Source organism: Argentina silus, assembly GCF_951799395.1.
Source record: "Argentina silus genome assembly, chromosome: 13".
Taxonomy (NCBI): Eukaryota; Metazoa; Chordata; class Actinopteri; order Argentiniformes; family Argentinidae; genus Argentina; species Argentina silus.
The window spans coordinates 14,379,455-14,401,230 of record NC_139667.1 but is presented as its reverse complement, the minus strand read 5'-3'; the positions used below and the strand labels follow the sequence as shown (position 1 = coordinate 14,401,230).

The 21,776-nt window shown below is 46.4% G+C and overlaps 3 protein-coding genes across 6 annotated transcripts in view; 1 reads left to right on the top strand and 2 right to left on the bottom strand.

The window, feature by feature from the left end:
• Positions 1-583: 583 nt before the first annotated feature.
• jkamp (jnk1/mapk8 associated membrane protein) lies at positions 584-3,590 on the bottom strand. The gene is made up of 7 exons (XM_083683129.1): positions 3,469-3,590; positions 3,195-3,274; positions 2,765-2,919; positions 2,346-2,552; positions 2,000-2,181; positions 1,628-1,704; positions 584-1,506 (listed from the first exon to the last, which is right to left on the bottom strand). The coding sequence occupies exons 1-7, from the start codon at positions 3,470-3,472 to the stop codon at positions 1,288-1,290; spliced, it is 924 nt and encodes a 307-aa protein (XP_083539255.1). The 5' UTR covers positions 3,473-3,590; the 3' UTR covers positions 584-1,287.
• Positions 3,591-4,555: 965 nt separating this feature from the next.
• gpr135 (G protein-coupled receptor 135) lies at positions 4,556-6,160 on the top strand (the record flags this gene model as incomplete). The annotated part of the gene is made up of 1 exon (XM_083682908.1): positions 4,556-6,160. The coding sequence occupies exon 1, from the start codon at positions 4,778-4,780 to the stop codon at positions 6,158-6,160; it is 1,383 nt and encodes a 460-aa protein (XP_083539034.1). The 5' UTR covers positions 4,556-4,777.
• Positions 6,161-7,895: 1,735 nt separating this feature from the next.
• daam1a (dishevelled associated activator of morphogenesis 1a) overlaps positions 7,896-21,776 on the bottom strand; it is a 52,629-nt gene continuing 38,748 nt past the window's right edge. For all 4 annotated transcript variants that reach the window (XM_083683708.1, XM_083683707.1, XM_083683710.1 and 1 more), the window contains 9 exons: positions 19,136-19,220; positions 16,398-16,504; positions 14,607-14,695; positions 14,143-14,311; positions 13,858-13,965; positions 12,842-12,902; positions 12,182-12,313; positions 10,848-11,018; positions 7,896-10,208 (listed from right to left, as the gene is read on the bottom strand). In XM_083683708.1, the coding sequence (XP_083539834.1) occupies positions 9,999-10,208; positions 10,848-11,018; positions 12,182-12,313; positions 12,842-12,902; positions 13,858-13,965; positions 14,143-14,311; positions 14,607-14,695; positions 16,398-16,504; positions 19,136-19,220 (1,132 nt within the window). In that variant the 3' untranslated portion in view covers positions 7,896-9,998. The remainder of the gene's footprint in view (positions 10,209-10,847; positions 11,019-12,181; positions 12,314-12,841; positions 12,903-13,857; positions 13,966-14,142; positions 14,312-14,606; positions 14,696-16,397; positions 16,505-19,135; positions 19,221-21,776) is intronic.

The following is a 21,776-nucleotide window of genomic DNA, read 5'->3' as shown; positions in this document are numbered from 1 at the left end:
TATTGATTCTTGAAAAATGTTACTTGCAGCATACAACTGTGCTAATGCGTCACCCTAACCAACTAGAGGCATTAACTCACTGCTGGCCAGTGCTAACCCCTAACCTAGTAGTGTGTAGAGCCCTGTAGTGTATATAGCCTCTGGGATATATGGCAGGAAGCTAAGCTACAGTATTGAAGCATTACATCGACACACTGGGCTCTATTTTCAGCCACACAAAACCGACACAAGTCCATACGAAGGAGTATTGGCAATTTGTGTTGGCGGTAACAGGTGAAATTACGACAGCACTGGAGAGCTGTGTCGTCTGCCCTTAGGTGGACGAGTAGCAGCAACAGAGGCGTATTCATGATAATGAGCAGGTCAATCAGGTGCGCTTAAATTTTGCGGCCTTGAAAATAGCACAAATATTTCAAACACACATATTAACGGCCCTTGCCAGCGCTGACTGTTTTTTATGCCGTTAAAATACAGCCCCCTCGTCTCACTGAATTTTGGCACCAGTCACACCAGGAGTCAGTTGATGACTGCGCAATATTTTATATCTTTATTTTCCCAAAAACGTTCACATAGTTTTCATCTTACAAGTTTATTTGAAGCAACACCTCTGACAGATTTGGTCAAACAATGGTCAAAAGTTCATTCATGTGTGTTTTAAAATGATGAACACATTCTGTGTTTTTTATTTACATATTCTCAATTAGCATTCAATGAGCATGCATAAAATATATTCATAAATTATTGTCTTACTTTTCAACAGCAAGTTGAAGTGCACAAAACTAAATCCATGACAGAACAGCAGCATCACTCTGGTTTAGTAAAGAATGGAGTTTCCTCCACTTGGCGTGGAACATAAACTATCTGTGTGGGTGTTTGTTTGTTATAGTTTTTTTGGCACACAAACAAGAACAACAATGGGAAAATCCACAGACCGTCTGTTTCAACACAAGGCATCAAGGATATCTAGTTTAGCATTTATCGTTGAGCATTTCGGAGTGAAAATAAATAAACAGAACATTTCAAACAACCTCAACTAGGAACAGTACATCTTAGGCAAGGCTTCAGAGACAACAAACATTCAAATGTCCACAACGTACAGAAACACAATACAGTGAAAGAATGTACAGCAGTTTAAATATATGTAGCTTTACTATACACAGATATGTACAAAGGCGGTTCTCACACCATCAAATCTCCTTCATCATGGTGAGAGGCCCTCACGTCTGTCCTCTCTCCTTACCTCTTTCTGAAAATCTGCATTGGAGTAGAGACATGAGATTCGACCAATCAGTGTCCGTTGCCCCCCTCAGACAGGATGCGGCTGGGCTCCGTGAACCGGGCCGTCAGCAGGTAGAACAGGGCGGGGCCAGGCACCAGGGCCAATAGAGGCAGGTCCTGCTCCAGTTTGTCCAATCGGGAGATGGAGATGATGCCGTATGCGTGGAGGAGCCAATGGCTGAAGAGCACCACCAGCCTCTTCTTCTTGGCAACAAGGTTCTTGAAAGACTATTGGACAGAGGCATGGTTAGGAACCCATGTAGTGGTATTTTCACAGACTTGATAAAAAAAAAGTTGGTGAATATGAACCGAACGGATTAATTAATTGAAAAACCAGGGTCACTCTCACCTGTATTTCTGACGCTGACATGTACACAGCCAAGGTAACCAGGGACAACACCAGGATGATGTAAGGGAAGGCGTAATCTGAAAATAAATAACAGAAACACTCACCTTAGATGTCTTTAAACCAAGATAACCACTAGACTTCAATGTATGTAGTGTATGCACTGGGTACTAATCACTAATGAGACCATCAAGGGCCGAATCCTAACTGCAGATCTGCGAGCGTAACTCAATGTTTGGCCCAAACCTCTCATTGACCTCAATGCAAGACCTATGTGAAAGTCAGAGTCACGCTCGCAAATCGAGTTAGGATTGGTCACCAGTAGCTGTAGTGAGCCCAGGGTGAGACTGGCTCTGTATCTGAGGCAGTACTCACAGAGTAGACCGCCCCCTACTGCCTGGAGGACCGTGAGGATGGGGAAGAAGTAGAGAGCAGCGTAGATACTTTTGAAGCGGTCTGACTTCCCCAGGCCGCAGGCGATCTTCTTCACCAGCAGGGGGCGTAGCAGCATCATGAACACCAGGCAGAAGGCGTAGTAGATCAGCACTATAGTGTACCTATGGGGTGGGGGGGGGGTCAGAGGGCGACATTCTCAGGCAGGGCTACCTTATCACAACAGCGCGATTCCAAACCACCTCCGCTACACAGTGGGAAAACCTTGGTCATGAACCTCATGAAAGATCGCAGCTAGTCACCTCATCCCTGGCCCTAGGCTACTCACAGTGGGAAGACGGCTTCCTGGGTGCAGTGCAGGGTGGTGACGTAGTCAGGGCTGGGGTTGTACAGCATGGTGTACCAGTCGGAGAGCATCTGGACCCTACAGGACCGGATGGAGAGCAGGCCCACCGGGTCGCTGACCAGCAGGGTGACCACGGCCGCAGCGCTGCACTCAAACAGAGCTGTGATGTGCTGGAACAGGGCACTGGAACTGCAGGACAGAGACAGAATATACCAGTGGAGGATGGTAGAGGGAGAAATGACAGAAAACACATGTATTTAATATCATTCCTGATTCCGTTCCATGCATTACAATGAGCCCAGCCCTCAGATGTGCATGCTCCTGCATCTAGTCAGTCAGTCATGTCTGTCTGTCTGTCTGTCTGTCTAGTGTGCATGCGTGTGTGTGTGTGTAAATCTCACCTTTTCTTTCCAGAGTACCACTCTATGAAGAACCAGTGCAGGACCAGTGGGAGCATGGCCATGAAGCCCAGGTACAGCCAATCGTACAGCTCAGGGGACTCTGTGCACTTCTCACAGATCTTCTGCATGTTGGTCCTCTCTCCCCTGGGGCACACCTACATGTACACCAACAACGTTACATTGTATATCTACGGCATGTTTCCACCCGTATCCAATTTGACAAATATCTTCAGTGCTCTGTCTACATAAGATATGGTCTAATGAATCCACCGAGCAAGAGGGATGCCATCACTCTAGCCATGAAACATGACATAATGGAAGTGTGTATAGGACTGCTGAATTAGTAATGTTTCATGGCTAACATCAGGCCACTGATGATGTAGAGACAGTAGCCCGCTACAGTGAGATATATAACAATCTGATTACTCACCCCACATTCTCCTTCAATCGAGTCATTGAACAACGTCTTGCCACAATATAGTCCAGGACAAGTTGAGCTCATTTCGACAGCTGTAACATCAATAACGATCGTTATTTGGCCAACAAGACAAGACAGCTAACACTAGCCTGGATTCTACATCAATACAAACAGCTTTGATCACTAGCTAGCTAAGCAGGTAGCAAGTAGCTAACGCTGACCAGCTAGACTGTGTTTATGGCTAGCTGAGATTCAACTGACAAATTACAACGTAAACGCTACATACCCATGTTATTGGTTGACCTCCATACGATGTGTAACGCTTAGAAATGTATGTCTACAATGTTTCATTTCAGATAAATTATAAAACCGGAAGATTGTGCTACAGTTTTTCCCTGTCTTCTTCTTCTTCGTCTCTCCTGTGCGCTAGCCGTCAATGATGAGCTCACTATCGCCACCTAGTGGTTCGCACATCCAGAATGTCTTTCTGCCACTGTGCTACATCAAAATGCAACCTTTTACCTTTCTTTCCCTTTTTTTCCCCTTGACTTCCATCATAGACTTTTGCTAGCAAGGTCAAGGAAAGGAAGGATTCCAGACAACTTTCCGGACGAGGTCCTAATCTCTTTGCCTACATCAACCCCTTACCACTCAATCCTAATAGCAAATCGACACTAGGTCCTATTTATTTGACCGTCGTCTGATTTCAGTAATTAATAGAATTATTGTTTAGATTTTCGTTTTTATTAAACAATATTGTACACTAAAAAAGAAGAGACCATACATAAAATAACATCAAATCATATCGAGATACAATAAAGAAGGAAAAAGGAAAGACAAATAAACGAGAGCAGGGTTATGAGTTGAGTTGCAAGGCACTTACAATACATACGCTCGGAGATGATCATTTAAGGACTTAAGTTATCAGACAGAATATTTGTTAAAGAAATGCAAAAGATGAACAGACGCTTTGAAGTAAAGAAAACAACTACATTGGATTCAAGCCAGATACTTTGGCTAAAACAGGAGCGTAGATTTGAAGAAGTGAAACTGTGAGGAGCCAAAAGAGAGAAAGAATAGCCTGCTGGTTAGTGTGTGTGTGTGTGTGTAAGGGGGGGAGGCATATATCGGCCATATTTAATTGTATATTTGTATTATCATATCATCATAGCTTTTCTAGACTCGTCTACATGCGGAGACATAGGCCAATAGTCTACTGACCAAAGAGCCAATGTAATCATTGCGAAAGTGCGTAATTCCACAGAAGAAAACCATCACTGCTACCATAGCAACGGCCCCAAACGTCACCGAAGGGGTGCGAAGACACAGATTCTACGCAAGGAAGGCGGGGACCCGGGATAAAGGGAGAGGGGGGAATTGGGTCGACCAGGCGAACAGTAGCATGCAAACGCTGTTCTACGGAGGATGGGGGAGTGCGAGTATGAGGGGCATGGGCCCCGGTCCTAAATTCTGGAGGACGACTTTTGATCATCGTCTTGACATCGACCGTGATGTTTGACAGTCGCTGCTTCTACACAGAGACACTGACACGACCTTGTCAAGGAAAGGGATGAATCTCCTCTCGTTTCTGTCCGATGGATTTCCCTGTGAAGGTTGCTCTACTCGGCCCCAGCAACAGCACCGCTGCGTACAACACCTCGGCCGCGGGTTTGACGCTGGGAATAGGCACTATTGCCCCCGTGTTGAACACCTTCATTACCATTACCGAGACCAGGCTTGGGAATGTCACGGGCGGAAGCGTAGGCGATCCGACCGGTCAACACACTCCGGTGCAGAGCTCGGAGGGGAATTCGGTCCTCCGGGGGATAACGGTGGCAGCGCAAGCCCTTACCCTCCTGGCGATCTTCCTCCTCTCTAGTTTGGGTAACGCCGCGGTGGTGATCGTTATTATCAAACACCGACAGCTGAGGACCGTCACCAACGCGTTCATCATGTCTCTCTCTCTCTCGGACTTCCTCACGGCAGTGCTCTGTTTACCTTTCTCTTTCATGATGCTGTTCAGAAAAGACGGAGAGTGGATGTTCGGGGACCGGTTCTGCGTCGCCAACGGGTTCTTTAACACATGCTTCGGTATTATTTCCACCCTCACCATGACCCTGATTTCGTTCGACAGGTATTATGCTATTGTCAGGCAGCCTCAGGAAAAGATCGGGCGGAGGAAGGCCATCCAGCTGCTGATAGCAGTATGGTTGACAGCTGTGTTTTTCTCCCTACCGTGGTACTTGGTGCTGCGCACGTCCAAGGAACTGGTGCTCCACAAGAAGGGCTTTTACCACTGTATGTATGTCTTTCACTCGGGTACCTCCAGAATGGGTACCTCCTACAGCATCTCTCTGATCGTGGTGTGCTACCTCCTCCCGTTCGCACTCATGTGCTTCTGTCACTACAACATCTGTAAGACCGTCCGGCTGTCGGAGATCCGGGTGCGTCCGGTGACCACGTACGCGTACCTGCTCCGGTTTTACAGCGAGATGCGCACGGCGACGACCGTGTTGATTATGATCGTGTTTATTATCTTCTGCTGGGGGCCGTATTGTCTGATGGGGATCATAACGGCCGCGGGTGACTACGCCTTCAACCCCGTGATGGACACCGTGGCTATCTGGATGGCTTGGGCCAACGGAGCTATCAACCCGCTCATTTACGCAATCAGGAACCCCAACATCTCGATGCTCCTGGGCCGCAGCCGGGAGGAGGGCTACCGGACTAGAAACATCGCCGCCTACCTGTCGACCCAGAGTAGGGGTGTCAGGACCAGAGCCGACCGGATCAAGGACCGGTACGTAAGCAGACACGGGGCGAACAGTCGGTTATCTTCCTCCAGCCCGGCGAACGGAGGAGAGGTCGCGATGTGGGCTTGTAAGAACCCCGCCGTGTTCTTCTGCAGAGACGGCCAGCCCGATACTGTGTCCGAACCCGCGGTGCCGAAAGTCGAAACCGCGGACACCAGTCTGTGATAGGCTATTCCATTCCCAAGACACGTGATGTTGGGACTGTGAACTCAACTCATGGTATGTGCCAAACGATGACAAAACAGAGAAATAAGAGGACAAGATATTGACGAGGATTTGGGGGTAGAAAAGTATACTGTGATGATGCCAAACTACCAATGCGCATTTGGGTGTTCAGTGCCAAGGCGCATTTTGGGTACTTTTTACGCAGTGCCAAGGCTGCGCGCTACACTGTGATGGAATTGAGTGCATCTTTCTAAAGCACAACTAGGGTATCAATAAGGACACTTTATAGCCAACTCACTCCAGGCCATGTAGAATGTGATTCCAAAAAGATCGATAGATAGTTAAGTTTAATTTCACTATGATGTAAAGCTTTGTTTTGTCTATGGTACATACATGCCTTATGAATATGTTATGTAAGTGTTAATTGCTTTGCTGCTTGAGGTTTGAACTATGTTGTCATCTTGATGTAACAACAGGGTGAAGTTCAACAAATCTTAATGAGATTGTGTTCATGTGTTCACTTTAAATCAGATGTATCTGTCGTCTGCCTGTGCCATCAATAATATAATGTAGAGGGATATTAAATCAAGTGCCAACGTTCTAGAATGTCTCTGGTCTGCTGCAGCTATGTCTAACCTATACTTAGCGAGGGCGTAGCTGAACTATAAGGTTAGGTAAGGTTTAGGCCTACCTGGTAACGTTAACCGTAACTTACACAATATAGCCCTACCGAGCCAAGTCCGGGGTGAGCTGTACTGGTTACGCAGCCCCCACAGTGCTTGAAGGGACAATATGATTGTGAAATGAAAATATGTAAGCCAGCATAATAGTCTATAGAGTATAAACTACAGCTCAGCACAGTAGCCTAACATGTATGAACTACAGCTCTAAGGAGTAGCCTATAGTGTATAAACTACAGCTATCCAGTGTATGAATGCCCCTACAGTCTGGCCAGAGACACTAATGCCTTTGGTGCCCCTCATCATTGGTACACAGGTGGTAACGACAATAATATGATGGAATGTAACAGTGTGTCAAATGTAGCATCCTAAACTATTGGATCCTATGAAAGGCCTTTACTAGAACATGCTGCTCCCGTGGTTAGAATAGGCAATACAGACAGCTGCATATGCATGTTTTTGTATGTTTGTTTTTCATAACATGGTTATTTGCCACTATACACATATCACCATGACATATATAACATCCAATTGAAACATCGCCATGCAGAGCACAACATTTTGTATTTCTCCATATCTTGTTTAAATGTGATGATTTTATTGCTTGCCATGAAAAACAAACTGTGAGTTGTCTGAATTTCGTTTTTGTTTAATTGTTTGTTGGATAATATTTTGACTTAAAGATTAATCAAATAAACATAATATCTTGAAATTAAGCAGCACGTCTTTTTTTGTTATTAGAATACACATATCTTAGCAACATCTAACAGATATCTATCCAATCCTTTCAGATCTACAGGAGTGTCCAGAGAGAAGGAGTTGTTTCTGGACAGGGTCAGTCTCCCTGTTCTAGACAAGGCCAACAGGTATGTGTTCACATGGGCCAGCAGAGGGCGCTCTTGTCTTCAAAAGTGTAGATTTCTGTATTCTGAAAGTCTTTTTTTGTGGGTATAAAACAGAAATATAGTCCAGGCTAATATGAATCACGAAGCTGCAACAACACAATCAATCAACCATCAAATCAACACTCAAAACAATAAACAATTCACAATGTGTTGACTTCCAGGTTTATTTTCTTAGTCTGCCTCGCAATAGAAAGTAGTTTTAAATAATTAAAAAAGCCGTGTAGAAAGATACCACATAGATCAGAAAGGCTACCACAGACGAGGGAGGTCGTTGGTAAACATGTATCCAATGGTTTCAGATCAACACACCATCACACTAAAGGAGTCTTTAACGACTAGATGTCTCGTTGGTTCCTGCTCTACAACTCAGACCATGAAGAGGTCAGGGGAGGCTGGGGGAGGTAGACATTCCTCATTCCATTCTATGAGACCGTCCTTCTAACTCCCCCAGCCTCCCCTGGAAGGTGAACTGGGAATGGATGGGTAGAGACAGTATGTACATCATATATACACAGACAGGACATGGCATGTATGAACAAACACAAAACACAGAGCCTGTTATGGGATGCATAGTTTCCAGACTGAGATCCACAGTGTATTGTTAAGATGGCCAAAGCTTTCCTTTTTGGTAACCCTTAAAGTCACATGGGGCTGGTGTCACAGTCACACACCCAGATTCAGTTCCTTTAATACTCTTGAAATGCCTCCTTTCTCTTTTTCTTCCTCCCTTACTTGAAGAAATCACTGATCTGACATGACTTGATTGGTGAAAGCAATGCAGTGGAAAGCTTGCTTTGACCGATCCAGTAATGTCTGATCAGTGTTTTCCTCAAGGTGTCGAAGGAGGAAGGCAGGAGGGATGCATAGTGACAGTACTGGAACATGGCCTTAAGCCTACTTCTGAAGGGGCTGGTTTCCCGGAAAACAGATGAAGCCAAGTCCTGGACTGAATTACACTTCCAATAGAGAATCTCCATTGAGGATGCATTTTTCGCCTCGGATTAGGCTTAATCTGTGTCCAGTTAGAATTAATCTGTGTCCAGGGAACCTGCCCAAGAGGTGTGGGTCAGTGAGACCAGCAGCCCATTGACACACAGAAGTCTTGTCTAGCTAGCACACAACATACCAGGTCCTACGCCTCTACAATACTGTATTTACAGTAAAATAGACAACAATCATCACTGACACCTCTTTAGTTGAAGTTCTAATGCATTATTCTCTTCTCTTCTATTAGATTTAATACTTAATAAAATGGTCATATTGCTTCTCTGTGATTTTGGATTTAAATACATACTAGATTAGATCTTTCTTTGCAAAAATGTTGATTAAAAACAGTATGAAAATCTGTATCTGTTTACGATCTTGTGCTCAAAAGCATCGTTCATATTTCATACACAACCCCCCCCCCCCCTCCCCACCCCCCCGCCTAGCTGCTCATCTTCAAAAACTGTAAGGGGCCAAATCTCTTTCCTCAACTACTTGCGTCCTCTCTCCTCTCCTCTCTCCTATACTCGCCTCCTTCTGAAACTCATTGGACGTGCCAATGAGAAGGAGGCAAGGAGAGAGGATGCGAGGGAGAAGTCTTAGGAAAGAGTTGGAGGATTCAGCCAGGCCCCACCCCACCCCACCCCCCAACCCCACTCTGTCACATCCACAACATCGATCGATCCGCAACACTGTCATTCACACTGTCAGCATTCTAAAAAGGGAAGGTTTTGGCAGTTGACACAAGTCACTCCTGATCCATAGTTGGCAATTTTCAGACATATTATAATGTCTGTTAGATAATGTCTGTTTCCTGACAGACACACGCTCTCTGGGGTGTTGTGCTTCAGTAGCAGAGAGAGAGAGAGAGAGAGAGAGAGAGAAAGAGAGAGAGAGAGAGAGGCAGAGACAAAGAGGGAGAGAGTGAGCGAGAGAGCGAGAGAGGGAGAGAGGCAGAGGACAGTCTGATCCACCTCTCTAGCTCAGTCAAGATTCATTTTCAGCATCAGGAGTCAACTCCCAGATGAGGGGGGTGTAAGGTCTGTTTTTGACCATGAGAGGTCAGTGCAGCCCCACTAAAACAGAGACAGTGGGACCTCTGTAAATGTTGTCATCCCAAATTGTGATTGGTCAATAGTCATTCCAGCCTCCATGGTTCAAAGGTTGGATTTGGTTAATGGTCACTCCAGCCAGAGTTGTCTAAAGGGTTCAGTTTGTTGGTGGTCGAGCGGTCGTCACAGACATGGTCGCTTCAACCACGAGGCCGGTTCAGAAGTTGAGTTTGGTGACGGGTCGCTCCCTGCTGCTCTCGGCTCCCTGGTTGTTGATGCGTTTGCGGTTGCGTTTCATCTTGGACAGGTCCTTGTCGAAGACCTCTCCGGAGCGCAGGGCGGACACCAGGTCGTCAAACTCCCCGTCCTCCTCACTGTTCTCCTTGGCCTTCCGGGCCTTTCTCTCCTTCTCCCTCTGCTCCTTCATCTGGGGAGGAAACAGGAAGCAGGAGGGTGACTTACGAGACTGTGACACACTACAGGGCGGAACCATTCTGTGTCATTGTGTTTTCCAGCACTGTTTCAGCCAAGCCAAGGGTTAGGTTTAGGTTTTAACCAAGCCAGCTCAGTTCAGTTCAGCCCAGCTAGGCTCTGTAGTGTAAATGAGGTTTTTGTGGCTGTGACACAGGGCTGATGGAGGAGGGGGGGGGACTAATGGGACATAGTAGTACTACAAATAAAATGAAAGTCACAATTCTCTCTTACCAACGTTTGGGCAATAGATTTTTCCTGTATTTGTAGTATTGAGGGGCGTAGGTTGGGAGTGAAGGGTATTGTATCAACTGTAGCGTGACTGATGTGTGGTCTGTATTTGTAGGTTAAGTATTATGGGGTTGTGGGTTGGGAGCGGAGGGTATTATATCAACTGTAGCTTTGTCTGAGACACACCCTGCGTCCCAGAGGCCTCTCTTCTATTCCTCACATCCTCTCTCTCCTTCTCAAAACACTTTGGAGGAGAAGATCAAAGGGGAGGAACATTGGACATTAAATGTGTTCGAGGAGAGAGGATAGGATACAATAGAGGGGAGAATGTTGGGACAGTGTAGAGATGGAGATAGCGTCTAACCTGAGCCTCCACTCGCGCCCGCTTCTCCTCCTCCTCTTTGCGTTTCCTCATGTTCTCGTTCTCCTGCTTGGCTTCCAGGAACGACTGAAGGAACTGGTCGAAAATTCCAAAGAACTCCTCAGGCTGCATGCGAGACGCATCCTCCCCAAAGTGGCTCACCGCCTTCAGAAACTAGAGAGAGGGAGAGAGGGAGGGAGGGAGAGAGGGAGGGAGGGGAGGGAGGGGAAGGGAGGGAGTGGGAGGGGAGAGAGACATGGAGACACACAGGATTAATGTTGGTCAAACATGGACAGCCTTTTCTACAGAGCAGTACAAGATGTTTGTTCCTTTCCTTCCCTTCCCCCCCTCCCATCCATTGGAAGATGACTGAACACATAAATAACCTTTCAACTGCTGCAGCAGTATCAAATACATTCCACATGCCACCTTTGAAGGAGGCACAGAGTGTGTGAGTGTGTGTGTGTGGTGTGGTGTGGTGTGGTGTGTGTGTATATGTGTGTGTGTGTGTTAACAGAGGGGAACAAGGGAGGAAACCCTGGCTTTGAAACTGATAGCCTTGACCCGTCCCAGTTAAATGTTAACTGCGTATATTCAGAGGCTCCAATGTCCACACAGGTAAAGGCTACACACACACACACACACACACACACACACAGAGAGACACACACACAGATACCTCTCCTCCACACCGAAACACATGTGTGCAGGTCAGTCTTTACTATACAGGTCACTTAAAAGCCTCACTGTGAACACTTTACTACATGTGTTTCCCTGGGTAGGAGTCCAGGTTTAAAGTTACACCAGCGCCTTTTCAAATACCCTATAAACCCTTTAGAGCTACCATCTATTAGTTATATGGCTCCATCAGAGCTCCTGGTCAGGGGGGGGGGGGGGGGGGGGAGATAGAGCTTTTAAAACTGTCATTTTGACAAGAGTTTGATAATTACCCAAGAGACAGAAAGAGAGAGAGAGAGAATGAGAGATAGAAAGATAGACAGAATGAGACGTGGACAGAGACAGGGAGAGAGAGAGAGAGAGAGAGAGAGAGCGAGAGAGAGAGAGACAAGGCAGGTTTAGAGGAGACCCACAGCCCGCTGTGGCCCCAACACAACAGAGGGATTTAGTTTCTCTACTAACCCCCCCACCACCCCTGTCCTGTCCCCCACCCAGTCCCCACCCTAGTCCTCTGCTAACCCCCCCACCACCCCTGTCCTGTCCCCCACCCAGTCCCCACCCTAGTCCTCTACTAACCTCCCCACCACCCCTATCCTGTTCCCCACCCAGTCCCACCCAGCCCTGAGCCCTCTCCTGCCCGTCTGCCCCCCAGACCTCACCAGCTCCTTGGCCTCGGTGAGGGAGTCCTCCACATCAGAGAAGCTGAAGCTAGCCACGGTGACAAACTGACTGACCACCGACACAAACTTGTCCCTAGAGTCCTGGGGCCGCCCTCTCTGGAACTCCAGCTCCTAGTCAACACACACACACACACACATAGCAGATAGAATCAGAGAGTTAGAACATGTTCAACACACATTAATATTCATATTAGCGACAACCCTGGATGAGTGGACCGGACAAACGGCCATCTTGGATGTACCACCAGCTAGCCACATTGCCATGCGGTGTATGGTCTGAACCAGGGGAGGTTGGTGGAGGTAGAAATCGGAGGATGGGCTCATTGTAATGCATAGAACGGAATGCAGAATGGTATCAAACACGTGATTGATACCATTCGGCTTTCCGTTCCATGCATTATAATGAGTCTGTCCTCCGATTTCTACCAACACCAGCCTCCCCTGGTCTGAGGGGATGTGTCCATTCTATGGCTTCTAACTCTATGGATGTAACCATCATCAGACCATCAGAAACATTAGTTGTACAAACCATGACAACACTATTCATCAACGGTGTGTTTATTCCAAATGTTCTTCAGATAAAAGAGATCGTCTCTGTTGTGTTCTGTATGTATTGTCTGACAGAGAATGGCCACTCACCGTCTCCACACTCTTCAGACCAGAGCGCAGGTTGTTGATGTCTTTCTCAAGCTCTGTCATACTGGGAGGGAGAGAGAGAGAGAGGGAGAGGGAGAGAAGAGAGAGAGAGGGCAGTTTAAAACACATGAATCAAGTCTGACCCATCTGTTGTCCTCGCCACAACAGCCACAGCACAGAGACAGGAAGTGTGAGGGGATCAGACCCAGCTTCCTGCCTCAGGGCGTACATACCAGACATGACAAGTTTCCTAGTGGGACGTTTTGGAGTTCCTTATTTCCAAGGAGCATGTGAAGGCACCATTAGTGGTGTGCTAGTGTGGACATGGAAACATAGCTTGTGGCTCCATGGATACCAGGGGAGGCTGGTGGAGGCTGAAATCAGAGGACGGGCTCATTGTAATGCACGGAACGGAATAGGGAATGGTATCAAACACACAGCATAGAATGGAATGAGGAATGGTATCAAACACTGATATTCCATTCCATACATTACAATGAGCCCGTCGTCCGATGTCTACCTCCACCAGCCTCCACTCATGGATACAATGTGGTGAGAGAGGAAGCTCCTCTGTCTAACAATGACTTCAAGAGTTTCTCACTCTCTCCTTCCGGATGTCACCAGGATCCCTTTGACACGGGCCAATTAGGATGACCCTGAGCCTCCAACATCCTCACAGTTTAAACATGACCTCTGACCCCTCTCTGTAAACACACTGAGACAATAAAACAAAACGCCACAATGTCTAGTTAAAGTCAAGCACCGTAGGGGCTTCAAACACTACAGTGCTGGCCCGACCCGACACGACCCGACCTGTACTGGCTTGGAAATATTCCTTTCACATTGTCCTGTCCAGCAACTACCTGGTCGATGGTGGATGCGTAACCAAACCAGCCCAGTACAGCTCAGCTCAGCACAGCTAGGCTCTGGAGTGTAATTAGGGTACTAGGCTGTGCTCATGTGATAGGGACTGTGTTAGCCTGCTGAGATAAGGTTCAGGCATCCTCGGAGGCTCTTACTTGACTTTGGCAGCTTCTGGAACGCTCTGCAGCTCCTCTTGGAACACAGCCACCTTGGGGTACTTCTGCTCCAGGATGGTGATCAGGTAGTGGAGCAGGGTGATGTTCCTACACACGCACACAAACATACACAAACAATCAATCAATTGTTCAATACTTTCAGATTCAAGTGTCTAGGGTGCAGGAGCTAGTGTCTAGGGTGCAGGAGCTAGTGTCTAGGGTGCAGGAGCTGAGGCTTATTTCTGGCCCATCGTCATAGAGACTCAGAACAAGACCGATTCTTACTTGTCGATACTGGACTTGGTGTCGGCAATCTTGTTGAGCGAGGAGACCTTGAAGCCGTAGGCATTTCCTCTCTGACCCTTGTTCATGTAGTTCCCGAAGGCCAAGACCACCTCCAGAAGCTGCTTCAGGTTACGGCTGTGGAGCACCTCTTTAGAAGCATTGGACAGGGCTGGGGGGCATGGAGTGGGGGTGGGGGGGGGGGAGGCAGTGACACAGGATTACAAAGAGAAGGGACAGAGAGTAAAGTTCAGGTTTCGGTGTCTAGAAATGCGCTCTGGGAAATGTGTGGACTGGACTGGAGGCGGCAGTGCTAACCACTAGACTGAATGCAGGTGTAGCGGAATTCGAACCTGGCACTCATTTACTGGCTCACATCAATCCTACCCCGAGATCCCAAATACAAATGGCTTAATTATCAATAACATGAGCATGTAAAATACAGTGTATTGTGAATTAAATCTTACCCTCAACTTTGGGTTTGACCTCGGTGATTCTCTCAGCGAATTTCTTCTTGAAGTAGAGAGACTGCAGCCTCTGGCCATAGTGGTTGATTCTGTGTTGAAGGACAACATTAAAGGTAAAAGACAACATTAGGCACAATATCCAGCTCGCTGAAGCACCACCATATACCATGTTATGACTGCTCCAGGGTCATGAATATCATCTGACATTAAAACAGACTCTTGTTTTGGTGTTTTAGGTCAGGCAGTTTAACAGTGTCAACACAGGTGATGGTTTAGGCCTGTGTGTGTGTGTGTGTGTGTGTGTGTGTGTGTGTGTGTGTCTATAAGGTATAATGTGGACTAATGACTAGTGTGTGTGTGTGTGTGTGTGTGTGTGTGTGCATGCATGAAAGAGACAGAGCAAGAGATGGTTTTGGGTTGCGCAACCTTGATCTTTTCCCTTTTGTCAGCAGACAAAATACATCTTCCCTAAATGGCCTTGTTGAATTACAGTCCTAAAATGGCAACCTCCAAACACATCTATTAAAGAAGGTATTTTCTTTCTTTCTTTCTTTCTTTCTTTCTTTCTCCCTCTCTCCCTCTCTCTCTCTCTCTCTCTCCCTCCCACTCTTTCTCACCCTCCCCCTCTCCCTCCCTCCCCTTCCCCTATACGCTGTTGCCATGGCGTCAATGTTTTCAGGAAGCAAAAATAGAGAGCAGAAAGGAGGCCAGATCCTGGCAGGAAGCCGGTATTCCCACAGTATAAGACGTGTGATATGATGGAGAGATTGGCACTGCAGCATGACAATAGCACCTGCAGATTGTTTATTGGTTAAACTAGTAATGTAATCTGCATCTGACCATTCAGTAGGTGACTGTGTGAACAGCATTCCTCCCACATCAGAGAGCCCTGGGGACTGGGTCTTTGTTGCCTGAGAATTCCACCTGGTGTGTGTGTGTGTGTGTGTGTGTGTGTGTGTGTGTGTGTGTGTTTGGTGCTCCGCTGGCTGAGAATTCCCTCAGTGGGATGGTGGGGGGTTTCATATTAATCAATTAACAATAGAGGTACACTGTAGACAGGCAGAGTAATGCTACCACCTACGCCTCCTCCCACCTCACCCCCCACCCCCCTCTGCCCGGAGACTGTGACTCATTTAAAGACCTATCCTTTTTCTGTACTACAGTACGTCTTTATGTGTGTAGTCACGTTCACTGTGTGTTGATCATGCAATGTTCCAGACTGAAGCCGCCATCTTAGACAGGTCTCCCTTGAAAAAGAGGTTGTTGTGATTAGTTGTTTGTGTCAGAGTCACTCAACATTGTTTCTTTTGTCAAAACCAATACAAGAAAAAGACCTTTCAGGTCTTTGTGGCAGATCTAGGTCACACAGCTCTAAGCCTGTCTGACAAGCTCCAGCTAATGTTGCAGTAATGTTGCTGGATGTCCGTCGGCTGACGAGCTGCCAGAGTGATTAGTCTGTAGGCCGTGACACCCAGCCTTGCCTGTGCCACTGCCATGCTGTGGACATATGCTACTGGTGGTCCTAGGTCCTCCCCTGATCTGTGTGACAGAGGGTCCAGATGGCTCTGGTAATACCACAGCACAGGACAGGCATCCCACCCTGACTGAGGCTGCCTCTCTCATGTGTACAGTATAGAGGGGTTATGGCCTGTGGGACCACAATGTTCTTACACCAACCAACAACAGAGGAACAGTTAGTAGATCAGAGGTTTCAAATTCAATTCCTGGAGAGAGAGAGTGTGTGTGTGTGTGTGTGTGTGTGTGTGTGTGTGTGTGTGTGTGTGTGTGTACCTGCTCATCTCGTAGAGGAAGCGGTCAGCCTTGGCCATGCGGTCCAGCTCATGCTTGTGTTCCTCCAGCAAGTCCACATCACTCTTCTCTGGGATGAACTTCAACAGCTGGAGACAACGGAGAACAGGACAGTTATTAATGAAGAGAGACCAGTCAACTGAACTGAACTGTCCTGTCCTGTAAGAACAGACTGATACTGTATATCATAATCAAATCCTAGATTAACCGCCCTTCTGTTGCTTCTCTGGAACCGATGTGTCCATTCTAGTGTTGTTAGAACTCTGTGGTAAGTGTCCATTCTAGTGGTTACAACTCTGTGGTATGGTCACACACTAGCCATGCATTACAATGAGCCTGCCTTCCAATTTCTGCCTCCACCAGCCTCCACTGCCACACACAGTAGATGGTTACTTTTAGAGGGAAAGACAAAGGCAGGTATTCAATCAAACTGCAGATAGCAGTTTCTGAAAGTGCATAGATGATAGTCCCCATCTGCGATTGATGGAATACCCACAAATTCAGTGTTTGGATAGGTGTGGACAGTGATCCCAAACACGGCAAAGTCCTCTGCATGTAGAATGTACAGTAAATGCTGTTTAAATCCAGTTGAAATCCCCCAGACTTTGCTTTGGCAGTGTTAATCTCCTGTACAGAACAGATGTGTCAGGCTGGCAGCTGGTACCACTCCTCTCCCAGAGCCCCCCAGACATGGCAGCCAAGCAGAACCACTAACAACAGTCAGATGCTTTAAACCCACTAAATAACCCCTCTGTGTTTAGTGTGTGTGTGTGTGCGTGCGTGCGTGAGAGGGAGATAGTGTGTGTGTACTGTGTACTATGTGTGTGTGTACCATGTGTGTGTGTGTGTGTGTGTGTGTGTGTGTGTGTGTGTGTGTGTGTGTGTACCCCAATCCACCCCACCCTCACCACTACAAACACTCCCTCTGCCAGTCTCCAGTCCCTACACACACACACACACACACACACACACACACACAAACGTCAGAGTCTTTCAAATAAGACTGCAGATTAAAGCAACACCAGAGCAAAGACCAATAAAACTGGATCAGCCTCCAATTACTCTCACATCTCAGTGGAAATACTCTATCATCCACCTAGTCCTCCATAATGATGGGGTGGTGGAGAAAATGAAAGCTAAGGGGTTTGCGGAGGGGTTAGCGGAGGACAAGAAAGAGAACGTGAGTGAGTGAACCGTGAAAGAATGCAGAGTTTTACAGTTACATCTACGTCATCTAGACATTGATGCATTTGAAGAGTGAACCGAGGGAGCCCTTAAAAAGGATAGCCTGGTCGTTCCAGATCTGTACGTACTTCAGACAAGTCTTACATTGGTGACAGAGCATGTTGAATAGGGCCAGCTGGTGGAGGTAGAAATGTATGTATGTATGTACAGTGTCTTCGGAAAGTATTCAGACCTCTTCACTTTTTCCACATTTTGTTGTGTTATAGACTCAATTTAAAATTGATTAAATTAAAATCATTTGCCATCAATCCACACACAATACCCCAGAATGACAAAGCAACATTTCAGTAAATTTATTACAATTGAAATACCTCATGTACATAAGTATTCAGACCCTTTGCTATGACACTCGTAAAATTAGCTAAAATGCAAAAATGTCATCAACAAATCGCTCAATAAATTGAATTGAATGCATCTTAATGCAAGGATAATAATTCATGGAATTAATATCTTTGTTTTCATAGGGTCTCTGATTTGCATAGGAAAAACTGAGCAAATGGAGAGGAACAAAACTGCTCAGGAATGCTACCCTGAGGCCTGGGGAGACTTACAAAAATCTACAAAGTTGAATGGCGGAGAGGAAAAAAGCACAGTTGATGATCATCTCAGTCACTCCACAAAATTGGTCTGTAACCAAGTGGCCAAAAATAATCACTTAATGGAAAATAATCTCTCATATCCATAATTGTGTTTGCAACAATGAATTCAAGTGATACAGCAAAGAAAGTGGCTGGAAATGTGTTCATTTGGTTTTACTACAAAGCATTAAGTTTAGTGCAAATCCAGCACCTGCAATGCAGTTTCTGCACCATCTCTCGTGTGAAGAATAGTGGTAGCTGCATCAAGTTATGGGTATGTTTGTCACTGGCAGGGACTGGGGAGTTTGTAAGGATCAAGAGATTATGAAATTTGCTGAGTTGGTAGTGACATCCTAATCTACACAGTGTGTAATTGATTCCTATGCCAATCAGACACTATAAAAACAAGAGATATTAATTCCGATATCAACTATTATCCTTGCACACAGATGGACTCAAGTCAACTTGTCGAGTGACTTGTTGAAGACATTTTTGCATTTGAGCTAGTTAAAAGTTTAAGAGTGTTATTAAAAAATTTAAGTGTCATAGCAAAGGGTCTGAATACTTATGTACGAGATATTTCTGTATTTAAATTTTAATAAATAAACATTTCTAAAATGTTTTCGCTTTGTCATTATGGGGTACTGTGTGTGGATTGATGGCAAAATGTTTTATTTAATCCATTTGAAATTGAGTCTTTAACACAACAAAATGTGGAAAAAGTGAAGGGGTCTGAATACTTTCCGAAGGCACTGTATGTAAGCATGCATGCATGCATGTATGGATGGATGGATGTATGCACAGTATATTTAACTTTATGTATGTATGTATGTATGTATGTATATATGTATGTATGTATGTGCATCCATGTATAACTTTCTGTATTGAAGTACGTACCTGCTCCAGCATATCCTTGGGCAGGTCCTCCTGTTCGTCCATAGTCAGGATGGCTCTCTTGATCTCCTCATTGCTCAGTTTAAGCCTGGAACATAATGACATCACCATCACTATGGGGAACTACACAGTACATCACAGGTAGAACACACAGGACATGTATTCCTAACAGAACACACAGAACATGTATTCATAACCGAACACACAAAACATGTACTGTATTCATGTCATGTAAAACCTGGGAGCACTTAAAGGGGTTATTTAAGGACAACATATCACACCAGTTAATAAACACCACTGCCCCATCACCTAACATGTCTCACTAGTCTACTGTATATCGCTGTAAACTGTAGTTGCAGCAGGGGAGGCTGGTGGAGGCAGAAATCAGAGGACGGGCTCATCGTAAAGCATGGAACGATTTATACGGAATGGTATCAAACACGTGTGTGTTCTCCATTATCCATGTGCAGTATTCATGTTTAAATAGAGCTGTGTTGAAACAGCTCTGTGAGAGTGACTGTACAGGAAACGGTGAGTCCCTAAATAACCCGACATCACAGCCTCCATTACAGCACCAGAGAGTCCATGTTCAAAGTCCCAATACCGTGCCAGAGAGAGGGAGAGGGAGGGAGAAGGAGAGGGAGAGAGAGAGAGAGAGGGAGGGAGAGCAACCAGCAGCCAGAGAGAGCAGGTGGCTGACAGCCTGGACCTGAAACTGCTGGATCTGCTCTCTGAACAGATCCACTGACTCACGCACCCTCCTTCTCCTCTGCCAGGAAACCCAGGAACACAGCTTACAGCCCTAACCAACACACAGCTTACAGCCCTAACCAACACACAGCTTACAGCCCTAACCAACACAGCTTACAGCCCTAACCAACACACAGCCTACAGCCCTAACCAACACACAGCTTACAGCCCTAACCAACACACAGCTTACAGCCCTAACCAACACACAGCTTACAGCCCTAACCAACACAGCTTACAGCCCTAACCAACACAGCCTACAGCCCTAACCAACACACAGCTTACAGCCCTAACCAACACACAGCCTACAGCCCTAACCAACACAGTTTACAGCCCTAACCAACACAGCCTACAGCCCTAACCATCACACAGCCTACAGCCCTAACCAACACACAGCCTACAGCCCTAACCAACACAGCTTATAGCCCTAACCAACACACAGCCTACAGCCCTAACCATCACACAGCCTACAGCCCTAACCAACACACAGCCTACAGCCCTAACCAACACACAGCCTACAGCCCTAACCATCACACAGCCTACAGCCCTAACCAACACACAGCCTACAGCCCTAACCAACACACAGCCTACAGCCCTAACCATCACACAGCCTACAGCCCTAACCATCACACAGCCTACAGCCCTAACCAACACACAGCCTACAGCCCTAACCAACACAGCTTACAGCCCTAACCAACACACAGCTTACAGCCCTAACCAACACACAGCTTACAGCCCTAACCAACACAGCTTACAGCCCTAACCAACACACAGCCTACAGCCCTAACCATCACACAGCCTACAGCCCTAACCAACACAGTTTACAGCCCTAACCAACACAGCCTACAGCCCTAACCAACACACAGCCTACAGCCCTAACCATCACACAGCCTACAGCCCTAACCATCACACAGCCTACAGCCCTAACCAACACACAGCCTACAGCCCTAACCAACACACAGCCTACAGCCCTAACCATCACACAGCCTACAGCCCTAACCATCACACAGCCTACAGCCCTAACCAACACACAGCCTACAGCCCTAACCATCACACAGCCTACAGCCCTAACCAACACACAGCCTACAGCCCTAACCAACACACAGCCTACAGCCCTAACCAACACACAGCCTACAGCCCTAACAGACCACACTGCTGTAGGACAGAATACTGGATCTCTCACAGTCAGCATCAACTGATTCTGCCAAACTAATGCATCAATTATAGGTTTCTGAGTACAGTATGATAACGTCATAATCAATGTTGTCTGCTGCAAGTGACATACAAGCATGTTGATCCAAAGTTATAGCAGGAGATTTATCCCCCCAGGTGTGCCAGTGAGAGGAGTGGAACATCATAACCATAAATACCCAACGAAATGCTAAACACAGGAAACAATAAAAATAGTTGAATCCTGCAACTTTCTAAAAGTTTCATCCACAGTGTATAAATTCTTTGCTAAACGCTACTGAACACGCTCCAGGCCACAATGTCTTGTTTATAGCTGTTGCCGTGGAGACCAGGGAGGACGGTAAACGAAGACTCTTAGAAGAAGGCTCCTGGCGAACATCACCCCGTTACGAAAACACACGACTCTTGGCCGCGCTCAAACTTTAAACACGTTGTCAGACATGAAAAATGATCCCATGGGTTAAGTTGAAGTGGGTGTAAATAGAGAATAGCTCAATAGAACAGCGTACAGCAACTCCCTGTCATGTAGCGAGACTGTGTTCTGTACAGTAGGAGAGAGAGGAATGGTCATTTCAAGCACACGTCACATGGATGTAAATGATCATACTAAGCCATCTCCGCCAGATAGGACACTCAGTCATGGTGTGGAGAGGTCAGACACTATTTATATTCACTTTCATTCAACACTTATCTTACTAGGTCAGGT